Source organism: Bombus pyrosoma, linkage group LG8 (genome assembly GCF_014825855.1).
Source record: "Bombus pyrosoma isolate SC7728 linkage group LG8, ASM1482585v1, whole genome shotgun sequence".
Taxonomy (NCBI): Eukaryota; Metazoa; Arthropoda; class Insecta; order Hymenoptera; family Apidae; genus Bombus; species Bombus pyrosoma.
Window position 1 is genome coordinate 271,002 of NC_057777.1, and position 20,369 is coordinate 291,370.

Here is a 20,369-nt window from a genome sequence, read left to right on the forward strand (position 1 = left end):
GCCGATCTCAGATACCAAAATGCACACTCTTGGTTCGCTAGTTCCGCCACGCTCGTTCCGGACCAACTCTAACATAGATCCCTTTGTGCGCAGCGCTCTGACGAGCAGACTGTACCATACGATAAAGTACGATAATATTATCTACATTATGTTGTTGACATTGCCATTATTGCTTGACGGATATCTGCGATATTGATAATCGTATGCTAGCCTCCGGGCCGCCAGACTAATCGAGACCAGTTCTTATGAAACTTTTAATTTCATTTCTTAGGGACGTAATTAGTATCGAACATTTCAGACAACGAGGGGCTTATCTCTATGAGTTTATTTATCGCAAGAGTAAGAACATAACATAACCGTAAATTCCAAGGTAAGTTTAAAAAATACTGCCAAAATGCTATTGTTATTTTCTCTTACATATTAATTTATGGAAGTGATCAACATGGTTTGTATCGTTCTGTAATTCGAATGGAATATAAAATTCTGATCAAGGAACATTTTGTTCTCTCAGTAAATTATTTACAAACTATTACTGATCTTTTCCGACTATATTTTAATTTAATATAATCTTGAGTCGATCTATAAATTTTCTCAAAATGTTGACATTTTTTTATACAACCACTTCTATGAAAGATTAGCGAATTCGAAGATTTTTGTCGAGAAACTTGTAGTTGACTTTAGTCGAGAAATTTCTTATGACAGCCGCGTTTCATCTCGTACGGTGCTAACGAAGTTTCAAAATGTTTTATATAACGCATATAAGAATATGGACGTACAAATTTTTTACGTGTTCAAACTCTTTCGTGAGCCAATGTGTGTAATGTAAATTGTGCGATATGGGGGCACTGACTAAGGAAAATATGACAAATTTTATCCTAAATTTTGAGTACAATTATAAACGTTCCTTACGTAACGGTTAGTCCAGAGAAACATTAGCGAGTTAAAAAGAAAATAGTTTTTGCTAGAAAGATTACGCTCATATTAATTTAAATATTAAATATTTAAATATTGTAGTTTTACTTCATAATTTTATTGTCAAATATTTCCAACGAATAAAAATTTGTATATTAATATTGTCCGATATTTTAGTTTGAGATTACAAAACTTCTTTTTAGTTTGTCAATATTGCATATACCAAATTCTATTATGTTGTCAATTAATTAATGGCAAGTATGTATCATTGGCCGTATTGCGATTTGCTTGAAACTTGAACACACGGTACATTTGTAGATCAAAGTGCCGCTACTTAACTGTATTCGCCTTCCTCTCTTTCCCTCTAAAGATAACGTTGCTGTGTGTGTGTGTGTGTGTGTGTGTGTGTGTGTATACATATATTAAACACATGTCTGCCATATGTATATGAGTACTTATATCCTTCGTCTTCTTTCCCCGTAATCTTTTTGTGGCCTCTCCGCTTCTTTCACTCGTCTCCCCTGTTAGTTATGCTATGAATCGTTGGTTGGAACTCGTACGGTTAAGAGCGAAATATCAGTACCAGTTACGCCGCTAATTCTTTGGATCTTTCGGTTAGCTGTTAGCTTCTGACTAATTCTTATTTTAGGCACAAGCGTTGTATGCGGCGCGACGTCTCGTAATGGCTGCTTTAAAGAATGAAGTATATAATAGCAGATATTTAGAGATACATCAGTTACATGAGTAGCGAGAGGAGGGCACGGAATAAGATCGTTGCCATTTGTAACTGTAACAAAACGTGATAATTGACCGTTGGTCATGTTTGAAATAGAACATAGATCTATACCTCTTGCCGTTTCTGCTTTTCTTATGATCATATAGTATACAGGCTATGGTGCACATAAACGGACGTAGCGTACAGTGACCCTGGCGGCATTCTCCGTGTCGACTTTGTCTCCTTAAAACTTCGCGATCGTATGACGCTTGGAATTCGTTGTCGAATAATTAAGTGACTTTGATGTATATCTTTTAAAATATTTTTCTCAATCAGCAATAACATTGATGTTGTCGATGATGTTGATAGATATTTTAAATACAAATGACTCTATAGAGGCATATATTATAGTTTGTAGATGTTCAATGTCGAATTAGACCTTCAACATCGCAACGTCGAGGAAAATAATTGCTTGTAATGAATTGTTACACGAGAGTTCAATATATGTAATCTGAGAGTTTGTACTTATTTTTATTAGCGAATAGTACATGATATTATTGTGAATTAAAGAGAAAAACATTTTAGAGGTCATCTGATACCATGAGATCGCTGTGTTTAAAAATATGTTTCTATTTATATACAGGCATTATTTGGGCATTACGGTTAGATAAAGTGTGGATATTTTTATATGATTGTACACAGTATCGTTGGAAAGTATAATTTAGAAAAGAAAGGCGAAAATTATTATTTAGAGGTGTTTAGATATGTATGTACGCATACTTTGAATCATTTATTGTAAGAATATGAGAATTAATTTAATTAGTATCTTTTATTTGAAACAGCAAGTGAATCCTGCAACTGTATTTTTATGATGATTTGATAGACGTCTATCAACTAGTCGTTTAACCTTTACGGAAGTTTATTAAGTTTTCGTTTTTGATATATGCTGCTATAAGAAAGAGCCTAATCGAAAAATATCTTACAATTCATACGAATCCATAATTGATTTTATTTATCCAATATATGTATGTGGTTAAAACGTTACATTGCGAACATTATAATTAATTATCCTCATAAATTTTCAAATCAATTGTTTCAGTTTATCCTATAATTATTATTGTACATTCTTTGTTGATTATAATTATTCGTTACCGATGCTAAATAATTATGTAATTGTAATCATTTCTCACTTTTCTCAGTAAGAATTTTTCATATTCATGCTAATATAGCTTCGTTCCGAAGCTCAATATTTATCTACATAGTGAATCATGTGTCGTAGAAAGTTCAGTCTGAGCGAAGGAAAATCCTCTTTAAAGCAGCTGCAACGATCACAATGTCAATTTCAAATTGTCCTCCGCGTGGAAGAGGCTCGCGTAGCAACGGTTTCGCGTGAAATACGGTGAGTAACAAGATCGGTGCTCTACTTTGCTCTGATTCGCATTACACGATGCTGATATTTCCTGCCACGGGAAACGTTGTTTTCCGCGATTATAGAGGAAAAGGGAGACACGTCGGACGAAAGGCGATGAAACACGCCAGTTGAACTTGAGACCAATGCAGGATGCGTGACATAATCGCGGCAATATGCGAGAATTCGCGATGGGACCAATTTTTCTTGATGTTTATCTATGCCAAGTTAGTATTTTTAACCTTCAAATGACGACATAACCTCGAAATAACACCACGTGTTGAAATTAACTGTTTACTAGGAATACATATGACAATAATATGTGAAATGTCTGCTCTCTTCGGTTAAGGTAAATATACTATTGCTTTTCGCCAGAGTAAGTTTATTAACCACTTAACGAATGTATCCGTGACAAATGCCTATGTAGCCTTGAAAATTTGCTTATTTTAGCCATTTATATCTACGAGCTTCTACCGTGGTAAAAGGTATAGCTATTTCGTAAAAGATATATCACGTCCATTTTCATTGCTTATTCCTTTTCGAACTGTTTTATCAACGTATAATAGATTTGGCCGGATATTGCACATACACGTAGATAGTTTAACGTTTTCTTCGTGATTTATTTAGGAAAAAAGTTTGCGAAACTGCAGATAAAAATGTAGGTCTCATCTTAAATATATTAAATCGCTACTTAAACAACTATTAAATTTCATCTTAAATGCATTTAATTGCCTGATATTTAAATGATAATACCGATAATTTTGTAACAAAAATGCCAGAAAACATTTTCATTTCGCTCAAGTACTGTGTTGTTGAAAACAATCTTAAGAAATTTGGGAATATTCAGATATTAAATATTTACGAAGAGAAATAGGAAAGTACATAATAAAATGTAACTTTGTTTTTTACCATAATATGACGGCAGAAACAACATACACGCGTACGTATATGTACATGTACGTAGCGCAATTAATGGGAAAAGGAAACGTTGTAGTTGCGTATTTTGCAATCTCACGACGGTAACAAATCAAGTACACCTAGAGTGATTTAGTTCATTATATGTTTTGCAATTCCTCGAAACAGAATTGAACGGTGGAAAGTACGACGCCGACTCTATTAAGGGTAATGGGTTTTCAAGTTTGATAGAAATTGGAAGTTAATTCTAATTCGGTAAATCGCGAATGTGAGTGTTTCGAATTTTTTACGGGTTTTAAAGTTACTTACTATTTTCAAAGATAATAAGATAAGATTTAAAGTTTCGAAACACATTTCGAAAAATTATGTTTTAACGCACAAAGATTATTAGTAGCGGATATGACAAATGAGAAACAATGGACAACAGGCAATAAATGAAAACTTAAACGTTAAATATGCTCGCTGCTCGCCTCTATCTTACCTTCTCGAGCCTATATGGAACTTTCGATTACTATTCGATTACTATTGTACAATCGCCGATGTAATTAGTGGTTTTGAAAAATAATGCAAATTCCACCCAAGAACCCGTTCGAATGGCTGATCTACGGACGGCAAGTGTCACGAAACGTTGATCGAAACGATAAGAAACGACAAAGGAGGAGGCGGCGGCGGCGGCCATGTTTCGATATCTGGATACAGGACGAGAGGGAAAGCGGACTGCTTTTTGAAGCGGCATTTACCAGCCTCGCTGCCGCTATTTTGCGTTTCGCGCGAAACAGAGAAAGTAAAAGTGAGCCATCGCCGTTACACACGTGTGTACGGTAAGCTGGCTTTTTCCATCATTCGCTTTCGTTCTCTCTGAATGTTCGAACGGGTGAGCTCATTCGCTTTCGTTATCCCCGAATGTTCGAACGGGCGAGCTCGTTCGCGACACTTTTTTTCCTAACCCCGATCTTTACGACCGTTTCACTCGATTACGAGTAATTTCAGATCGACTTTATTAGCCAATAAATAATACGGCTGTCCCGAGTCTCGCAGCATGTTTTATCAGTTCTACGACACCGAGTATCGAGGAAAACGATCGTAGGAACTCTTTGTTTTGCGCGTTACGGATTCCTAGTAGAGCGCAAGGTAAAATATTATATAAAGGATATAACGAGCACCGAACGTTAATGACATCCCAAGGAACCTAATCGTGGGTAGAGTGACAACTTTTTGCATACATATATATATATATACGCGTTACGCGAAATATTTTGAAACACCCATTAGCGCACTAACGAGGCATTCGTAGCATATCGGGGCATATCGCGCGCACGTAGCGACAAAGTTTGAAACGTGTCTGACAAAGTATATAAAAATTAGATGACATCTGTTGCGTGCTTGCAGTTTGCAAAGATCAGCAAAGTATTTGAACAGTCGATTATAATATCAATATCGCGATATCAATAAGCCGCGATACGCGATGAGACCATCGGTAGAACTAATTATTGTATATCTGACACCTGCTATTCACTGCTGTGAAACGTAGAAAACGTAGTAAAATGTAGCAGGGTTTAAAGTTAATTTATATTTGATCTCAACTCGATGGTAATCGAACGTACGAATGTTTCTTCGTTTCTTGAGCCGATCTATCGAGAGGATGCGGGGAAAAGTTGCGTTCGGCGTTGAAGAAAGCTGGAGAAATTGTCTTGTTTTTTCGGATCGTTAGTTTTGCAAGATTCAAGGCCACTTTTATTTTCTTCAACGAAAATACTTACGTGTCGGTTTTATTACACGAAGCGTTTACTGCGCGTTTCGAACACGACCGACTAAATCATCTTCCACTTGGAATAACGATGTTCGTTCGTTTAAAAGCGTATTTCGTACGAGGCGCGTTAATGTTACCGGAATGTTACCAGAGTGTTGCGAAATTATAGATTATCGTCGTTACGTCGACTCGAGAACGGCAATTAATTTCCGATTAACGTTGACAAACGTATTTCGAAAGATAATTAACTGGAAATGCGTTATTTACACGCGTATAATAAACTAAACCGCGTTTGTTACATTTTTTTCAGAAAAAAATCGTCGTAGGTAGTTTTGAACTCTGTTCCGTGTTTCCTCTTTCCGAAGATTCAATGGAAAGTAAAGGTTTTAGGAGAGAGTCGCTGGTTGTTCGATCAGTTCGTGCGGCTGGCTGTGAAATTTCTCTAAAATCTTCGAGGGGATATGATCTTTGGCACCGTTCGTCTTTGGCTTCGGTTCGTTTTTTTGATATCGTGGCTGCGTATCGCGAATCGATATCGATTCTCACGTCGGAAGAAACTAGCATCTCTTACGCAATTTTTTATTTTCTATTTTCTATTTATTAATCATTAAAATTATTAAAATCGGAAATAACGAATTCCTCGTTTCCATTTCGCATGCACGAAGCAACAGGACGTTTTACAAAATACGATTTTCTGCTACAACGATACACTTTCCAATTATGGAAGAAAAGAACAAAATAAAGAAGTCATTCTGTTACAGTCCGCTGTAAGAAAGAGGCAATTAATTTCTAAAGCGAATGACGGAAACCATAATACACTTTCGTTTACAAACTTTTCCTTTTATTTCACCTCTTTTTCTACTTACGACCGCGTAACGCTCGAGCAAAGCTCCACGTACAAAAATTTCATAGCATCATGGTAGATGGATCGCAGCTAGACTTTAGCAACTTTGATTCTTTCTCTGGCACTTTTTAGTGGCGCGCGTGTGTCTGGTGAAAATCGCCGCTGGTACACCTGAAATCTCTCTTATAAGGCGGATATTTCGCAACGATCTTTATCGAGGAACGATAAATCGGTATTTCATCCGAAAAGTATCGCAACGAACGCTAGGCAACCGCGACTGTACAGAGTTTTCCGTCATCGTGTAATTACAACGACTACCGTCGAAGTTTCTCCTTTTTTACTTTGCGCGCGCCAAAGTTCCGTCGCTCCTACGCAGTAGAGATCGAAGCAGCGTCGTTTCTTTGTACCTACGTATGGAAACGTACGTATGGAAAGCTCTATCTACGACAACGATCTATAGCACGGACTACCGAAGTACAGTCCTACGATCCCTGTCGGTTGTTTCGCGCTACCCACACATTGCACCGAAAGCAATAGATTTCGTTTACTACTGCCAATATTAATTGTCTGTAAATTTATAGCACGTTTCGAAAGCTGATTTCATTTTAGTTCAGATTAGATTTTCGATCGGTTTCCGTTAGTTTGCTCGAATCCGAATCGAATTACAGCTCCTTCGGATTTCAACCGATTTGGGAATTTTCTCTCTTTCTTTTCTTTTCTTTTTTTCTTTTTTTTTTTTTTTTCTATTAACGACCAGCGTCGAGATTTCCTTGAAAAGTGCGTCGAACTGCGCGGCCCGGTGGATTTCACAGAAAGTACTAGTTGGTTCCAGTTCGATGGTCGTTTGCAATTAAAGTCACAGTTCAACGTAGATTAGATGTAAAAACGGATAACGAAATCTTTTGTACGATTCCCTTGCAGATAAGTTAATTTCTGACGAGTTTTGTTAGCATTCGATGATTGCGTAACATTCTCCATGATCTTTCGAACGAAAGAAATTGAGATTCTATTCAATCTATTTATAGCAACAAGTAGTGGCGTCGGCGTACAAAAGCGGAGAGATTGATTTTTTCCAAACGAAGCCTAAAAGTGACGAAATCGAATATTTTGTGCTTACATCTGCCATACATATCTTAGATGGGTAGATCGATAACGACGCCTTAATCGTATCGTACGTTGGTTGAAAATCATATCAAAGGTCGTAAAAAGATCGTTTAAACGTATAACTGATTCTAGTAAAAATTGTAGATATCAAAAAGCAACCTGATAGGACAAAAATATCAGAAAACAGCTGCGACACGATGGACCGAAATAAACATGCAACTCGAAGAAATTGAAATACCTATCTTGTACGTGTTACGTATAATGTATTTACATCGAGTAATCTGTTATTCTCCGAGAGACGATTATTCCGTTGGATCTTTTTCTAACTTGACAAAATAATAACTTACTTTATTTACCTCTTTTTAATACTGCCGCGTTTACGCAACTTTTACATGATATTTCGCTGGTTCGTCCTTAACGAGTTAAAAACCAGAGGAGTGGAAGGCAGAGAGTCGTTCGTTAGATCGCTATCTTCCCATAACGAAAAGTAAAGTTCACACGTGGTCTTCGTCATCCCCGACCAAGTAGGTATGGAAACCGATTGCACAAGGGCATTCGTTGCTTTCGCGTTCGTAGGATACACGCTTGAAACGCTCAAACTTCCTGTAACAAGCATCAAGAAAATTCATTTCTACCATCTTTGGAGAGATTACACGTTCGTAGATAGAAATTAATTAACTCGAATGTTTTGTACGAGGCTGGTTCTATCGATATATTCCACGGGCCAAGATGTTGCGTAACACTGCCTGTGTGTGTGTGCGTGTAACCTTTATGACGTTACTTTTAGAGCTCTAACGGGGACGAATGCCACGAGATCTAGATGAACTTGTCAAATAAATATATCCACATGATTGTAAATAGACAATTACGAAAATAGAAGAAGGGAAAGAAAAAGAGCCGTAGGGAATCTCCGAATTAATCTCTGTACTAATAGGCGAATATCAATATTTATGCAATTTGTGATATGTAAGTTGCAATTGAAATACTTTTCCTTTTGTTAACCGCGAATTTTTATTTTCATTTCTGTAAAACGTATTCTAGAGATTACCACGAAATGCGAACGGGACACGATATTATGATAATTTATGGATCGTAAGAGAAGCTCCAAAGAGACTATAAATTTTCTAGCTTCGAAATAATAAGTTTTTTTTAAACACAGACGATAAATCTATAAAGTTTTATAACGAAACGAAAGTGGCTGAACCAACGTTACGGCTAGGCCGTGGATTTTTATGCGTTTATAGAAAATATGAATATGCGTAATATGAGAAAATATGTACGCGAGATATCCAAATTTAGCTGCTGTTTATAATATTTAGCCGGCAAGACAATTTTTTTTTCCCGTCCGAATTCCACCTTTCTGATTTGTATTCGCGAAAGTACGGATTTGCATAAACATCAGTCAAGTTGTGACAATCGATATCTTTAAAATATTCACAGAGGTGGAAGAGATAGTTGTGTCGGTCGTTTAGATAGCTCTAGTAAAAACGAAAACAAATTTTCGAACGTATTTGCCTTTATGGTTTCATTAGTCGGCGTTTTGCATTATTCGGCAACTCTTTGATCCGTCGATACTCGATCAACAACATCTTTATATGGCGGAACGTTCGCACGTGTACTTAAAAATTCTAATGTATTTTATATTGAAATGAACGCACTTCGACTGTGTACCCTTGGCCCAGTGGTGACTTTTGTGTCATCGTTCTCGTTAGTTTGCAAAACAAATTTTATCGCTATATACCTTGTATACGCTATATAACGACTGGTTCGTATTACGAAAAGCGAAACGATTCGTAGGGTACGATAGTAATTTGTCAGCGAAAACCTATGTCTACCGCCGACGAGACACGAGGTCAGTTTACGTCCGAGTATCGTCTAATAGACGTTTCGTCTATTACGAACGTCTTCTCAAATTTCAGAATTTCTTAATATACGCTAACGTAATTTGTTACGACATATGTACATACAGGGCGTGGCAGAACGAGCGATAAATTTATAGCTGAACGCCCTGTATACAAATGTCATTCACCCGAACCAGTTCGCGAAATGTTCAAATTAAAACCTATATAAGATCAGTCGACAGATCAAGGTCTCTTTCATCGTGAAAGAGAACGAGAATGACTCGCGATATTACGTACACCTTATCTCGTTTATTCTCACGTTATTTCTCATGAGATCCACGTATGCACGTATCTCGCGTAAAGGAAACTTTTACCTCTGTAACGGAATAATTCGATAACGGAATAGAGTTATACGCGTTACAGTGTATAAATATAAAACGCGTACATTTAATAAAGCAATATTTTAATAATCGTTAAAATGAGTATAAATGAAACGAAGATAGAAATACTAAAAAGTACAAGGAAAGTTTAAGATTTAAATTATTTACAAATAAACCGTGGATATCTGTTTTCCGTGCATCTACGTGTCGAAACTAGAAAAATGCATAGGATACGTGTGACGCACAAAAGTATATGAAATATCCGAGATAAAGAATTTTTGTAGTACGTACGATAAATTTCCAGTTAGATTCTACATCTTTCCCCGTGGTGATAATTTGAATTTAAAGTATTCGTAATAATATAAATTCACATTAACGTGTGCAGTCTGGACACGCATATCGTAATACCTAGAATGGGATATACGATAAATAATACATGCACAGTGGCGGCAAACTGTACATTTGCGTATCGTATCGTATTCATTACGGTATTTACATTCTAATTAATTAAGTCGAAGCCTATTGAATTTCGTATCGCGTACGGTGGTACGCGCGTTAGTACGATTATACAAATTTGACGCTAGAAAGATGAAATACGTATATACGTAGAACCTGATAAGAAAAATCGACCGATTCTAAAGCAGCTAATCGTGTAACTGCTATAGTAGGAGTACCTGATCCGCGTCTCCCACTGATGTCGTCCTAGTCCGCAGTTGCCAACCGTCAGTGGCTTTGTGCCTTCGATCTCAATACGTGGGGGAACGAGCGTGTTCAACCAGCGTCGAATTAGCGTTGTCATCCGCTTGGTTGCGATCGAATGCCGACAACAGTTTGTCGGATATTCTCTCCGACGTGGCTTTATTTCCAAACTTGAAGACACCGTTCGTACCTTGGGGATTGCGTTGCGAGGGCAACGCCTCCAAGATTCGAGGAGGATTTCGTTTTATCGTTTGATTAACGAGACAACCTTTCTTATTTATCGAATTTTCTTCCAACGTCCAACCTGGTCGGCTCGTTCGTCCGGTCGGTAGACGTTGCGTTGGCCTGTAACCATCCAAGTCGCCGATCACTGGCGCGCTACTTTGCAGATTTAAGGCGTTCAGTTGAAGACGATTGCCTCCAAAAGGAACGCTGTCCTCGGAACCAACTGATCTGCTGAGTCGGCTGCCCGGTTCTACAACGCGGTTATGATTGTTTATCTCGTCGTTTGTTATATAGGATTTCTGTTTTCCGGTTTTACTAGTCACGTGCACGTTTGGAGGAGGAAATAGGTTTCTAGATTTAAAGCAACGAGCCTCTTGGGTCGATCCGTCGATGCGTGCATCCTTATGGATTTTCACGAGACTCTATCGTTTACGTTGTCGTAGCGTGCGTATAACGAGAAAAATAAGGAAAGCGGCCGTTCGGACCTAGACGATCTTCAGAACAATAAAATACCATGCAAGTTCCAGCGTCGTATTTTCCGATTCTGCTCGACGTATAGAAACAGTAGATAGAAACGTCTCGTCGGGATCGTCACGCATCGACGGATTCAACGGTTTTACAAAAAAAAAAAAAAAAAAAAGGCAAAGCCTCGATCTACGTAATAACGACCGATATCTTCCAAATTTTCATCGCTTTTATATCGTTGCTCACCAAAAGTTTTTGCTTCTCTGACGTGAGCTAAGAGCTTGTCGATCCTATTTCGTCGAAAGTACGTGTCAACGATATCGAGTTTCTTCGTTTGTTCCTGTTCGCTGCTCTCCTCGTTCTCAGCTTCCACGTCGATCTCGTCCACGTTATCCTCGTTATTCCTATTATTATTAAGATCAGGTTTGGAAGGCACTATGTTGTACTGTACATTGTCTTTGGGCACTAACGACGCCGGAGGAAGGGAAATATGTGGCGTCGTATCCGGTAATCTCCAACGACCCAGCTCGTCGCTCCAAGTGGCCGTGGATCTGACGGCAGCGACATCGCGAAACGGACATCCGGGTCGAAGATGAGGAACCATCGCGTCGCATATTTGCGAGGTAAGCAGTTCTCTGCGCAAAAGATCGCGTCGCTCCGCGTCCCAGCAAGCTTGGAGATCAGCTGCTTCCGCTTCGAGTTGCTTCGCTCGTTTCGCCATTCGTTTCAGCGCATCTTCCGTCGATCTACGTGGGAATATAATTTTAGCCGAATAGAAAAACATATAATGATCGAGACATCTAAACGTACTCATCGTAATAATACCAGGCAACCCGTTAAGTTGCATCGTATACTTTACTTTCAATTATATTATTAATACTTTCGTATAAATACTCGAGTTTCTTGAAACTTCGTGGAATCAGAAAATCTAGAATCTAGATTTCATCGTACGAATTGTTAAAAGAATAGAATCCAATAGCGTAAATTTTCTAACTTCAACGAACGAAAGAGGCGTATACACGTACGTTTCAATTACACGAACCGTTCCGTGCATACATATTTGACGCAGCTTTCACAGGTTAAAACTACTAACCGGAGTTGACCATACACCTGGAACACGCCTCCGTTTCCTTCCTGAGCGCTGGTCTCCAGAGCCGAAGCAAGAGCCTCCAGCCTCTTCCTTCTTCTTTCTCGACGCCTCCTCAATTCGGTATTTCCCTGCTCCTCTCCTCCGATAGTTAACTTCTCCAATCTCTTCAATACCTCTTGCATGGCCGCCTCTCGCTTCTTTCTTCGCCTTTCCTCCCGTTCCACATCCTGTTCGTCCATCGGCTGCTGAGAAACAGGCTTGGGCCTCGTATCGCTAATAGTACCAGCTTCGTAGCGAATCTTCATAGCCTGCAATTCCTCTCGAAGCTTCTGAGCAGATAGATCCGAGTGTTCGCACTCCTCCTTTAATCTTTTCACATGTTCGGTGTATTCCCGTTGCTCGATACTCTCTTCGTCTTCGATTTCTGCCTTCGCGGCAATCTCCTTTACCAGCGACTGATCGTTCGACTCGAGTAACTTTTTTAGACGTTGCAGTTCTAGTTGATATTGCCTGAGTAAAGCATCTTTCGGATCCTCGTTGATGACAGGTTTGTTCTTGATACATCGAGCTCTGGCTGCGTATCGCAAGGTACTCAGAGTTTCTTCGGCGTCCACGTCGCTGCCACTTATACAAGCTATCATTAGTGTTCTTGCATTTCCACCGAGGCTGTCTCTTAGTAGCCTGGTTAGCTTGCTGTCTCTGGATAGGGAATTTTCAAAGGAAACAATTAATCCCTTTAGTATAGGCCTTTAAAGTACAGCCGATATATCCGCGAAGTGTTGTAAGAGATACGATGACAATTCTCGAAACGTTCACGATCATAACTCCAAGAATTTATTCAACGACTAACATTTTTACGTGACCTTATCTAATGTTGCGACGTTATTCTCAACGTAACTAACGAGGTTAGTTACGTTGGTTAGAACCAATCACCTGGTATAAATGGCCGATTTTAACGAAACTTACGTCCGAGATGTAGTTTTCGAAAAACTATGATTCTACTATGCCGTGTTGCGTCGCCTATCATACTTTTACGGGGACTTTCTATCCTAAGGATTCTAAAATTTCGTCTAATCAGTCTACCAACATACCTATATGGCACGTGTCTCCCATGACCAGCAGCCAACGCACTGATCACGTTACCCAACGCGGAAAGACTTAAATTAATGCTAGCTGCCTCTTTCAGTCTGTCTCCGGTAGCACCAGTCCTCGCTTGCCTCTCGGACCCAGCAAGATCCACCAGGTGAAGCCTTCCTCTCTTCACCGTATTCTCAGTCTTACTGCTCTGTTCGTTAATGGCCAGCGTTTCCAAGGATAACGTCAACACAGCGTGACTCCTGGAACTAGCTGCGTTCATTTTAGTAGCTGCAGCGGCTCTTCTTCTATCACCTTGTTCGACCAGTCGTGCGCATTCCGCCGCATCTTTCACCGTCACCTCTCTCAAACCTCCAGCCACGTAAGTTCCACGATTGGGATCCTCTTTCAAGGTCAGCAGATCGCTCACACCATCTTGCAATAGATCCCTTAATCGTTCGTTGTAAATTTCCAGGTAACTCAGCAGGGCCAAGTATCTCATTTCCGCGCTGGCCGTCGACGTAGCCTCGAAGATGTGGTCTAAAGTACGTTCGATGAATCCACGCATTGTGTGCGATTTCCCGCAACCTGTTTGTCCGTATGCAAACACGGTGCCATTGTAGCCGTCCAGCACAGCTTCCACGATGACCGAACCAACGTTTTCGTAGACAAATTCTGTAGTCGATTCCGGACCGAAGGCGGCGTCAAATTGGTACACCTTGCCGTTTCCGGGGCCTGCGGCTGCTGGACACTCGAGCGTGCAGCATTTTGACGCAGAATCGATCGTTACCACGTTCTGCGCAGGTGAAAATACGATAGGTGAATTTTCGAGTTTACCAATAGATGTGTAGTAAAGGTCGACGAAATTTCATTATTATTAATAATATAAGCTTGGTAATATTTAATAATTGGTAATCAATTTAATAGCTTTGTTACTTGTAGCTCTTTCATAGCTGTCAAAGTTAAAAAATTGACGACTGTTTAGCAGTATATAACGAAAGAATGCGAAGACGCAGAGGGAATAGAAAGAAAAGGATAGAGACGCGAAAAGTAACGAGGATCGGAGAAAGAATGGAGAAGAAATAAAAGAGGCTAGAACCGAGGAAGAAGAGCGCAATGGTGTGTAATATCGCGTGTAATAATGTAAGATCAAAATACAGATATAGCGCGATATACTGCAGCATAAATTAAGGTCACTGTACATTTACGAAACACCGTGACTTGGAAAAATATGTTTTCTTAAGTTCGTAGTGTGCATGCATGTAGGTTTCCGTTGTGCAAATATTTTTCTGTTTAGTCGATTTTTAAAAGCGAACTACGTGTATAAAAGAGGATAAATGTTCGCAAATGTTCCTGCCTTTATTAATAACAAGTTTTTGTAAATTTCATCCGAGCGGAATATCGATCGAGCAAAAGACTTTGCGTTTGAAATTAAAACCTATAACCGCACTCCCGTAATTTACAAGTAACGCGCGCAAGAACGATTAAAGTTATTTAATTTTTTTATAAAACTAATTGATCGACCAACCACTGAACAATAGCGTTGTATCGCGACACCTCTCTATACTCGTTAAGCAAAAACTATCTGTGTAATGTGGTTATTATTTGCAACGTCGGTTGAGCGATAGTTCGTAGTTCATACTCATATCGATTGAATTTCGCGGAAATAATAATAAAACGCAATTGTCGCTTCTTCCTGTTTCAGTATTCTAACTAAATTATCGATTCGGGCTTGTTTTCTCATTTTCCATTCGATACATCGAGTAAATAAGTTTCAGAGATATAATTGAAAGCCAGCTGCTACGCTAGATGGATGACCGCGATACTTTTAGATCTGTCAAGTACTCTGATTAAAATTTCCGTAGTGACACGTGATTCAACAACGTTGGTCGAGAGTTAAATCTGATATAATAAAATGAAATGAAATTAAAATTGTAGAGCGGGGTATGATCCAACAAAATATTAATTAACAATTAAACTTGACACAATAAATACTCTAAATGCATCGGACAGCAAAATATGAAATAACGAATATTTTTCCTGATAATTCCTGTATCTTAAATTATTTCTATACATTTCTATATTCGTACGTATATTCGTACGTATATTCCTACATTATCAAACTTGATAAAATTGAACGAATACAGCGCACAAATTCTTTTAACAAAGTTAACATTCTATGCTTCTTATGTAATGAAAAGCAAACGTAAATACAATTAAAAGAAAAGAAAACTTGTATTCTATCTGTCACGTGTTGACTTGAAGTCCCTTTCCACTTTCATCGTACCGTCCATCAACGTACCTCACAGCTACGTATCACGGACCATCGTGTACAGTGAGTCGTCATTAAATTTACTATTCCATAAGATATTCAGAAGGTAACGTAGGCACGCTAAGCTGATCGGTGCATACACTGATGCATAGATAGTGGTATCGAACCGCGTCGTTGCACACATCATTTTACATGCCTATATATATGCATATATATATATATATAGTTTACATACGTATTCACATGCTTATCGATGAAGCGGAATATATGCCAAATCGATGGAAAGCCACAGTCGTGCTACCAATTTTACATCCTCCTTGTTTTTCCTTCTTTTACGTTCATGCACGGGGACACACGTGGTTGACACACTGCCATAAGAGGCACATGTGCACGCTGCGTGTACGTGTAACTTTTGCGTAGGTGCGATCGTACGATTCGCGATAAATACACGCACATATTTGTTGATTCATAACAACGGTATAATGATAGTTTCAGATTTGAAAGTTCCACGCTAATTATTAAACGACATATTTATAGTTTCTCGTGTTTTCACCTGGTCTGAGTTTCGGTTCACACGAAGCGAATTGCAATGCGTATTCACAAAACGCCCGTAAAACATTCAAGGCATAATTAAAAACTTGTCGATCGAAACCTTTGAAAAATTATGAATATCTCGATAAAATGATTTTTATTAAATCACAGAAGTTACAAACATAGTATACAAACTAAGAGTTAACTGTCGTATTTTTTATTTTCCTGTATTCTTCCATATAATTATAACTTTGGAATAGTATGTATTAGGTACTTGAAGTAAGCATGATGTGTGATTTATCTGTGAGATTAGAAGACCTGCTTTTATTTAATCTACATCTTAAAGATTGAACAATTTTGAAATCGAGAATTTCTCAAATAGCTAAACCCTTCCATTACATTACATAGCATTTGTGCAAAAGAAATTTACAGTTTTATTGATGTGAATAGTCGAATATCGTGTCATAATATTTTATAATTTCTTTATTTTCCGGGATTTTCTCTATTTTATTAACCGGGATTTCTTTATTTTATTTCCGATGTAAATTGTCGAATTCATAACCTATATTATACGATCAATCTTTTTTTCTCTTTTATGGTGTGAAAGAAATTCAAGCTTTTTATGGTTTACTGCAGAATTATAATAGTTACAACAGTTATAAGCGAAATTTAAACACTGTGCGACACTAAAGACAGACAGTTTCTATTTGTTAAAAAAACTCGACTCCTCAAACGAGTTTGCAGTCATTCTAACATTCAATGCCGCATCATGTTGCTAACAGCCACAAGACGTTAAAAATATTAAAAGGAATTATTCGGTTTAAATAAATAAAAAATGCGGTTTTCTTTTTACTAACGCGTTGTGCAATGTGGGACGAGAGCTTAAGGCTAAGTCGAGTTTCTAGCTTGTTGGGGGACATTCAAAAAGATCTAGAAAAATACGTGGCTATTTATTAGCATCTCTACCACGATATCCAACAGGTTTCAAAGTGACATATTTAAAAATTTGTTTAAAAAGATATCGACATTTAAACAAAATTATTTGGTAAAATACGCGATCGAAAAATCGTTGGAGGCTTAAACGTCCCGCATTGCACATATCTGAGAACAAAAGATCCGAAGCAAAAAAAAAAAAAGAGACATCAATCAGAATCTTCATGGTGACTTTACTTATTTAATAAAACTAAAACCATCCTTAATCGGACGAAATTCATTCATCCAACGAACTTGAGTCAGAGATTCGAAGATTCAGAGAGGATAATCTCGTAAAAAATTTCCTAGCAGAAAAATTACAGTGTCCATGCATGTTGCTCGCGTGTTTTGATACGGTCGCTAGGCTACAACGCGCTCGATAGAACAATGACGAGTTATTCACATACTTTCCGCGAATAAACAAAACAAGAAACAGAAGCGGAAGCGTGCATAGCGCACGTTGGTGGCGTGGGTGCATGTGACATGAACTCAGAAGCGTCGACGATCTCGTGGCTGTTCATTGTCCGCCTCTATGAACGTACCCTGCATCCCTGCTGGAGCTCCCGAGCGTTCATTGGGCGACATCTGACAGCCACCTTCACAGACTCGCTCATCTAAAAATGAAAGACACTAGATTAGGAAGAGAAAGAGATTTTGCCTTGAGGATTGTCGTTATGCGTAACGATTGTAGAAGAGTTGGTGACTGACGGGCAATTAAGTATGCATTTTATTTTGTTGTAAAGCATAGTTGTTCTGTGTATCTTTTGCACTATTTGAACGGTCGAATATATTAATAAATTATGTTTCCCGAATCAACGTATCGATAAATTAAATGAGAATACCAAAAGTCACCAAAAATGTTATCGCTAATTGGATTGAATTTTCGTCATTTTAATAAGTATATCATGCAATTTTCGAAGCCATTATCGGCGACATTACTTGATATCGTGTTTCTCAGGAACATTGCTTTCTGCTCGTTAAGTATTTCATTCGTGTGCCGACAGAATGTGTGTGTGTGTGTGTGTGTGTGTGTGTGTGTGTGTGTGTGTGTGTGTGTGTTGTCCTTGAACTCAGTTACGCGTTGAATCACCCCGAATTATAGTGTGCCTAAGCCGTACAACCCACCTCTATGTATGTGACCAGCGTTCGTAAAATTGTATTTGAATGTAAAATGACCAAATGTGCCATTTAAGAATGCATAATACGACAAGAACACCTGATAATAAAAATCTTGCAATTATGATCATAAACTACATTACAAATTGAAATGTTGGGATCGATTGTTTGAAAAATATAGCAACTATAAGACCTAGCAGTAATGAATTGTATGAAAATTGAATTCTTAGAATAAACGAGTTATTATTGATTAACCGAGAAATTTTTTATTCCTATAGATTGAGTAGAGAAACTAAGGAAAATATTTTATTTTTCCATATAATAATATCTCTCCTTTGTTTAATAATATTTATATTTACATGTACTACATTCTAAAAACGTCAAATATAAAAACTAATAAACTAATTTCAACTTTCTTCAAGTTCAAGGCGTCAACTGAAACCGAATTGATTCTAAGAATGTAACTATGATCTTCAACCTTGAAGTATCAATCAGGCTGTCAAGATTCACGTTATCCATTATGACAGATAAAACGAATAATAAATAAACTAGAAATAGAATGTTTTAAATATTCATAAATACCAGTTAATACAACTAACGTAATTATGCATAGAGTATACTGAATAAGTTACGGGTAGAATATTTTGCATGAATTCATTAATTTGTATAATTTTCCGCGTATATATAATTAGCAAATTTTTATGTTATGAACTTTTAAAGGATAACTGTAAAATTTCATGTCAAGCACTATCAAATATCGATATCAATTGGATGGAAATATCGATTGGATTAAACATGCAAGAAATACAAATAGCTCAAGTGCAGAAGGTTAATGGATGTGTATAAGTGGTATAAATCATACGCAGGTGTCGCTCATGTGCTCGAGTAAAAAAAGATTATATTAGATTGGGGTAAATACGACATAAGTTAAGCCCGCGTACAATTCATTCGGTGTATTTTACATTTACATTTGCACTTGCTATGTAGATGAATTCTGATTACAAAGGGTAGATAAGGAGATGGCCCCCTAACCGAGTGAACTCTACAAATTGACCTAGTAGTAAGGAAAGTTTAAATCGACTAGACTAGATCGATTTATATCGGTTTGCCGAATATTCTCTATTTTATACAAAATACGTTTTCCTTTGTAACATTTAGTTAAATATACAACTGTATTTGATATATATATATACTAGACTAAAAAGTCCAAAATGTATTCGAAATAGAAAACACGTGTGTATACATATTTTAGTCTAGTTTATTGTTTTCCCTCAGTTTACGAAACATTGTATACTGTTGCTTTAAGATAATTATGTTAATCGATCTTAATATTAATTTTAAATAATCGTGTGAATTTAGTTTTCTTCAAAACACTTTGTATGGTAAATAAAAAAAGCATTTAATTATATAATGTATGAAAATTGAATTGTTTGTTTTTATTAAACAACAAGAGAAATGAGCATGTAAATTTGATATTAACATTGCATTTAATTGTCACTTTATCGTCAAATTTATTCATTTATTCAAATTATAAGATTGTAAACCGACCAAATATACTATTATACGAAAACTATTCGAAAGTGATTACTGAATCTTTGAACAAAAATTATACACATTCTTTTAATTGGACAAACAATTTTAAAACTTTTGTTGTAGACGTGATTATAACTACTTATGTTTTAAAACGATATGCTATTGTTTTTGTTGTACAAAACAATATATGTAGTTCAGTAACCTTAAAATTATAGCAAAGCAAGTTATTTGAAATATTAATATGTGTGATTGAAAACAAGGACCATCAAAAATGTAAAAAAGCCCGAAGAAATAAATTTGCAAACGATTATAAACAGTTTATAATAACTTCATCGATAGTTTAACAGAAAGTATTAATCAAATTAAATCAAAATTACTCACTTCAATAAGCGTATTTTCCTCTTCGACATATGAATTATCCTATAATTGTGGAGATATATGTGCCCTCATGTGCCCCGTAGAAATAATTTGATATGTATTCGAGCGTACTGCATGACAAGCACACCTGAACTGACAAGCAGGT

The 20,369-nt window shown here is 37.4% G+C and overlaps 1 protein-coding gene and 2 long non-coding RNA genes across 7 annotated transcripts; 2 read left to right on the top strand and 1 right to left on the bottom strand.

Annotated features, from left to right (window-relative positions):
• The first annotated feature begins 271 nt into the window (after positions 1-271).
• LOC122570228 lies at positions 272-13,672 on the top strand. Its single transcript, XR_006317769.1, has 3 exons — positions 272-370; positions 2,907-3,026; positions 13,535-13,672. It is a non-coding gene; the product is annotated as an uncharacterized LOC122570228 (long non-coding RNA).
• Positions 4,573-20,361, bottom strand: LOC122570220 (osmotic avoidance abnormal protein 3-like). Of its 5 annotated transcripts, none has more exons than XR_006317767.1 (7): positions 20,228-20,361; positions 17,740-17,811; positions 13,440-14,218; positions 12,352-13,047; positions 11,505-12,004; positions 10,544-11,043; positions 4,573-8,251 (listed from the first exon to the last, which is right to left on the bottom strand). XR_006317767.1 is itself a non-coding variant. In XM_043732264.1 (6 exons), exons 2-6 carry the CDS (start codon positions 17,809-17,811, stop codon positions 10,616-10,618), a joined length of 2,475 nt encoding a protein of 824 aa, XP_043588199.1. In that variant the 5' UTR covers positions 20,228-20,361; the 3' UTR covers positions 4,573-10,615. The 5 variants fall into 5 exon arrangements, 1 of the variants encoding a protein (XP_043588199.1); XR_006317764.1 differs by having other exon boundaries at positions 4,573-10,277; positions 10,366-11,043; XR_006317766.1 differs by having other exon boundaries at positions 10,161-11,043.
• LOC122570227 lies at positions 13,666-15,654 on the top strand. The gene is made up of 4 exons (XR_006317768.1): positions 13,666-13,804; positions 13,898-13,967; positions 14,091-14,241; positions 14,365-15,654. It is a non-coding gene; the product is annotated as an uncharacterized LOC122570227 (long non-coding RNA).
• Positions 20,362-20,369: the final 8 nt, after the last annotated feature.

What these genes read in the sequence shown, in the direction of transcription:
- LOC122570220 (XM_043732264.1), bottom strand. Translation starts at nt 17,811, where the DNA reads ATGAGCGAGTCTGTGAAGGTGGCTGTCAGATGTCGCCCAATGAACGCT. An exon ending in CAGGTGTATGGTCAACTCCG is followed by an intron (nt 12,005 to 12,351) that starts GTTAGTAGTTTT and finishes ATTCCCACGTAG; the next exon opens with ATCGACGGAAGATGCGCTGA. An exon ending in CAGAGAAGCAAAAACTTTTG is followed by an intron (nt 11,044 to 11,504) that starts GTGAGCAACGAT and finishes ACCGCGTTGTAG; the next exon opens with AACCGGGCAGCCGACTCAGC.